This window comes from Sphaeramia orbicularis, chromosome 19 (assembly GCF_902148855.1).
Source record: "Sphaeramia orbicularis chromosome 19, fSphaOr1.1, whole genome shotgun sequence".
Taxonomy (NCBI): domain Eukaryota; kingdom Metazoa; phylum Chordata; class Actinopteri; order Kurtiformes; family Apogonidae; genus Sphaeramia; species Sphaeramia orbicularis.
The window spans coordinates 20,307,412-20,313,411 of NC_043975.1; the positions used below are offsets into that span (position 1 = coordinate 20,307,412).

At 39.2% G+C, this 6,000-nt stretch overlaps 1 protein-coding gene across 3 annotated transcripts in view; it reads left to right on the forward strand.

Moving 5' to 3' along the window:
* Nucleotides 1–5,280, forward strand: part of abcc3 (ATP-binding cassette, sub-family C (CFTR/MRP), member 3) — a 60,841-nt gene extending 55,561 nt beyond the window's left edge. For all 3 annotated transcript variants that reach the window (XM_030121383.1, XM_030121382.1, XM_030121384.1), the window contains exons 26-31: nt 731–832; nt 1,321–1,467; nt 1,608–1,766; nt 2,703–2,869; nt 2,971–3,165; nt 4,442–5,280. In XM_030121383.1, coding sequence (XP_029977243.1) covers nt 731–832; nt 1,321–1,467; nt 1,608–1,766; nt 2,703–2,869; nt 2,971–3,165; nt 4,442–4,553 — 882 coding nt within the window. In that variant the 3' untranslated portion in view covers nt 4,554–5,280. The remainder of the gene's footprint in view (nt 1–730; nt 833–1,320; nt 1,468–1,607; nt 1,767–2,702; nt 2,870–2,970; nt 3,166–4,441) is intronic.
* Nucleotides 5,281–6,000: the final 720 nt, after the last annotated feature.

Sequence of the window (6,000 nt, forward strand, 5' to 3'; positions counted from 1 at the left end):
TACAAAAAAATGATAAAAACTTACATCTCCCACACTTGTACTTGGGTCACGAAGCGTTGGTACTGCGTCCTTCTTGATTCGGAGTCTTTGTGCTAAGCCAGAGCTGTATGGGCCCATGTTCGAAAAACACTCGTCCGTGAAATGCCGGGCACACACATACAAGCCTTTCGGAATGTTGTTTGGTCCATGACCATCAAAGATATAATCCAGCCACTTTTTTCGGAGAGGCTCGGAAGTGGGGAGCAAAAATAAACTTTCGTGTTGGTGTGTGCAGCCAACAACACCACAACTTGTGTGTCTCGCCTTCGCCATGTTTGTTGTCCAAGAGGTACTTCCCAGGGTGGGGTTCACCTTTTCATGCAGGGTGGGGGCACAGTCAGGGGGAGGAGTTAAATCCGCTTATTTCGTCATAAGCGGACCCAACTCAAACTCGGCCGTTTGAGCAGGCATTTTCACTAAATGTGGTGTAGCAAGGCAGGGAGGAAACAGACAGTTTTCAAATTCGAACCTCATAATGAGGCTACTGCAACACACACTACTATAAGAAAACTTTCACAAAGTGAGATTTGCATAATATGGGACCTTTAATGTGCAAGGGTTGCCCAAAATGCTCTTTTTCGTATGTATTGATGATCAGCAGTTGAATCCACCAAACATGCCTTGACATGAAATAGCTTTTGGTGACGTTGCTATAAAATCATTAAATGAGACTGGTGTTTTGTTTTCACAGGTGACCATGTCTCTGAACTGGATGGTCCGCATGACCTCCGATCTGGAGAATAACATCGTAGCTGTGGAGAGAGTGAAGGAATACTCCGAGACCAAGACAGAGGTATGGAGTTAGGTGATGCGTGTGTTTTCATTCAGAGCTAGACGTGTTGGCTTTCTGTTTGTGCTGTGAAAACACATGCTGTTAAAATCTAGGAATTTACTCACATTAAAAAAACTGTCCAGATGCCAAGCATTCAAACAACACAAGACCTATAAACTATAACTAGATCCATAAATGTTATATTAGCTTGTGCCTTCGAGGGTCCTGTTACATAACATAAACAGGCATTTGTACTGTACACAGTGTACTTTTTCAGTGTGTGCCCTTCTAAAGCTGGTATAGTTCTTAGTGGAAACCTTTGTTTTGAGGACTCGCTATGTCCCTCAGGTGAAATAAACGTTTGGCAGCTCCGAGCGCTGTGCACATACAGACATCCAACTCTCCGAGCTTTCAGAGTGATAAACAAATCAGCTCTGCTAAGCGCCAAGCAGGTTAATGAGTTGTTCAGAAACTTTTCCTAGTCAGAAATGCTGCGTCTGTGTTCTCAGGCCCCGTGGGACATCGAGGACAAGAAGCCTCATCCTGATTGGCCCACGATGGGGAATGTGGAGTTCCACGACTATAGCGTTCGATACCGAGAGGGACTGGATCTGGTCCTGAAGAACATTAACCTGAGCGTCAAAGGAGGAGAGAAGGTGGGGAGGGTGTGATGAGGTCATCAGGGAGGAATCATGGGACAGCAGAGAGAGCTCATCACTGCTCTGTGTGTGTGTGTGTGTGTGTGTGTGTGTGTGTGTGTGTGTGTGTGTGTGTGTGTGTGTGTGTGTCTGTGCAGATCGGGATTGTGGGTCGTACAGGTGCTGGAAAGTCCTCCATGACCCTGTGTCTCTTCAGACTGTTGGAAGCTGCAGGAGGAGAGATCACCATCGACGACGTGAAGATCTCAGAGATAGGTCTGCATGACCTCAGGTCCAAACTCACCATCATTCCACAGGTACAGAAACTGAAACACACCAAAACTAGCAGTGACAAAAAAATTAAAGAATGAGAACAAAATAAAAATCTTTAATGAACCTTTCAATACAAACTAAAATGAAATCCATTTGCAGTCATTGAATCCCTCTGGCTTTGACAATAGTGACATTTTAGTTGATAATTAGCATACAAATAATTGTGATTCACAATTTACTTGCCTTTTTTTAGTTCATTTTATGTTAGTTTATAATGCTTACAAGGATTTGTTTATACACAAAATTAGATCTAATGAGGTAAAAGTGTCACTTATTTGCTAAAATAACAGTAAATTATGTAATGATAATTACAGACCTGGTTACTTTATCACTTTGAATAAACATAGGAAAATGTGAAATCTGTTAAAAAAAAAAAAAAAAAAAAAACCTTTGCACAGTATGGGAGTTAAGTACATCTTCGGTTTATAGAACCTTTGTCAACTTCTGTAAACCAAGGCTTTCCTCTGAACATCTAAACCTCTTGTCCATTGAACTAACAAAATAAATAAATAAATGTAATATGCATTTTTAAAGATAAACTGAAAAAAACCCAAAAACGCATGAATGAAATTATAGCTAATAGAAAAGTATGAAAAAAATCTGGTACACAACAAACATCTCACAACTTTTGTGTTAACTTGCATCATAAAAATCCATTGCATTTGCCTTTAAAATCTATGTGTATTTCAACCAAACATCAATTGTCTTATGTAATAGCAACCTTCAGGCTTGTAAACATACACCACTGTGAATTAAACATAGTTGGGTTTTTCATCATTTGTCGAATGCACACAAAGGCTTGAGCTTTGAATTAGGCATCAGTCACTCAAACTAAATGAGTAAAAACATCATGTAGTTTTGTTGCATCAGTAGATGATACATTGGAACTTATTAAAGTTTCTTTTTCACTAAAACCACAGGAGCCCGTGCTCTTCTCTGGGACTCTGAGAATGAACCTGGACCCCTTTGACAAATACAGTGATGAAGACGTGTGGAAAGCTGTGGAACATTCTCACCTCCACAAGTTTGTGAGCAACCAGCCGGCACAACTGCAGCTGGAGTGTTCAGAGGGAGGAGAGAACCTGAGGTGAGCTCAGAGTGTCTGAGGCTCTGAATGCAGAGCTGCAGTCGCTGTAGGCAGACATAAAGGAGGTGTATTTAACTGATTGTGTGCTGCTGTGTCTTCAGCGTTGGTCAGAGGCAGCTGGTGTGTTTGGCACGAGCTCTCCTGAGGAAGACCAGGATCCTGGTCCTGGACGAAGCTACAGCAGCAATAGACCTGGAGACAGATGATCTCATCCAGTCCACCATAAGGACTCAGTTTGAAGACTGCACTGTGTTTACCATCGCACACAGACTCAACACAATTATGGATTACACAAGGTTCAGTATCAATAACCAAATTAAATCCCCATAAAGGGAGACCAACCTGCCTCCCCTGTGCTGTGAGCTGTTGAACCTGGATTTTCACGTTAAATAAGAGGCTACAAATAATCTCTAATGCAGTAAAGACGAATAAAACCCACACTTCCCTCATACTACAGGAATCTCCGAGATGAGTTCAGGGGCAGTCCTTCTAAATTTGGGCAAACCACAGTCCTAAAAACTAATAAAATCAGATATTAATGGATTCAAAATAATGTGTGTAACATTAACCCTTTCATGCATGAATTATTGAGAAACAGAGACAATCAGACATGTCCACTTGGATTCAGATCTTATTTTGAGTAAGACGCACAGCTGCATATCTATGGTTGGAATGTAGTTTAATGTTAGATAAAATATTTTGCATAATCATGTTCATAAACACAGTGGGTTTATGACTCATCAGTATCCTCATTAATGACTCCATGATGTATTAAAGTAACAGGCGTTAATTATCAGATAATCCCTGTGGTAATTAAAATATTGCAGTTCTATGCATTACTATTTTGACTAGTTACGATGATTACATACTGTGTCCTAGTTACAACGTATCAAGAATAAACCACATTGTCTCAATCATTTTAATAAGAAGAGGTAAAAAATATTTTATTCCAACTTATTGGGCAACACTATGTATATATAAAACCATCAGTGGTGACCATTTTCACTTCTGTCACTTCTGAAACCTGCGTGGTGAGGAGTTACACTTTGAAAACAGCTATGTTTCTATCCAGCTTTTCAAATTGTGTGGTGGAAACCCTAAAAAGTTGAAAAAGCCACTAAATTATCACAAAGGAGTTGGGGAAATGGAAATATTAATGTATTAATAAGAGATACGTGTGAATAGGTGCTATAGATTTAGTGACTAGTTGTGTGTGTGCATGTGTGAGACTTCAGTATTAATAGAAGAAACAAACATAAATGTCATATTAAACGGAAAAGTGAACCAAAACAGCACAAGTGAAAGAGGGAATAGACAAAGCAAAGTCTTAAACCATTATGATGATGACCCAGGTTTTAATATTCTCATAACAGTAGTTGATGAAAAAACACATTTTATTTGCTGATTTTGCTCAAATTTTGCCAAAATTTGCTATACATTTTCATGGAAACCTGACTATTTTTTTTAGATCATTTTGACATGATCTCAAAGCTGTTAGTCAGTACATGTTTATCTCCTGTGTCTATTTGTATTGTTTTTGAGTGATGCATCCTTTCCTCTGTCTCCCCACAGAGTGCTGGTGTTGGACAAGGGACAGATCGCAGAGTTCGACACTCCGACAAACCTAATATCGCAGAAAGGAATCTTCTACGGCATGGCTAAAGACGCAGGGCTGGCACAGTAGAGCTGCCTTCTCGTCCCATCGAACATGGCTGGGATGGGCTTGGTTCACTTCAGTCTAACTCTGACTTTCACATCTGGCAGTGGAGCTGGTGTACCTTTCATGTGCACTTGTTATTTCAGGGCATGTCCTGCTCTGTCTGAATTCAGCTCGAGGCCAAGCCAGAACTCCTTCGCAGACTCGGTTCAATTAGCAATTGCAAATGATTCCAATGTTTATTTGAGGTCACATCAGGACACGTACGCACTTCTCTGATTGTCTTAAGTCTCTGGCACTGATTGTATTGTCCTATGTAATGAACACTATCCATTTGGCATCTAAACAGGAGAAAACAAGCCATATTTGCAATTTACTAATTGAGCAAAGTCTGCTCTTTAGTGCCTTCTGCCAGTGGGATGAAGAATGCCAGTGAATGTAACATTTTCTCATCAGCTGTCTGCTGCAAAACAACAACAAAAAAAAGCAACTTTTTTTATTTTATTTTTTTCTACGAAGAAAAATACTGTGCCACTGTACTTTCCTCATAAGACATAAACATACACTTTTGTGATAAACCCACTTATTTTTGTACTGTATCATTATTTAAGCTACTTTTTAAAGAAATGTCTCATCTAGGGAAGTTTGCTCAGTTACATTTGTGATTCTTTTGTGAACCAAATCTATAAAAACTTGAATTATGTACTACCAAAATATGAAACATGCTAATGCCTTTAATAAAAAAAGGAAGAAAGATGTTTGTGCTGTCTTTAAACCAAGCATAACAAGCAACAAGTGATTTTATTGACTCTATCATTTAACACAAATGTTCACTCTTTACTCAGAATGTCAAAACATAATAACACAACATATGATGTCTTCAGAGAGAGCTTTCTATTGGAGCTTCCTCTCCTTTGCACAGGATTGTGGGTAAATACAGCTTAAAGCTATTAATTTTGCAAAATGTGTTTAGAGGCAGTATTTAACACATTACTTATTGGGATGTTCTAAAATTTGTCTCTGGCATCATAGATACTGGTTCTATAGTTACTGGGATTTGATATGGGTCCTAGGGTACAGTCTTTAGCTACAAGGTACTGGCAAGTTGCATTGTGGGAAATGTAGGAGCATAGAACTTAAAACTCTGTTGCTTTGATTTTGTCCATTGTTTATTGACTGTTAAGCATGTTCCTACACCCTGGAAAACAATTTGACCAATTTCTAGAAAATGTATGGATGATGAGAGTACACTACAATGTCACAGGGAAATATTGAAACTAACATAGAACTATAGGTGGTGTTACAAGCATGAGTCGTACTTAGAAATCCAAGAAAACCTCCAACTTTGAAGTGATATTCAGCCTGGGTTCCATCAGGCTATGCACTGATCTCCCTGACTTTTATATTGTACCTTTTTTTTTTTTAACAAAACAAGAGCCAGATACAGTTGTTTTGTCCTTGTTTTGTTTTTTTC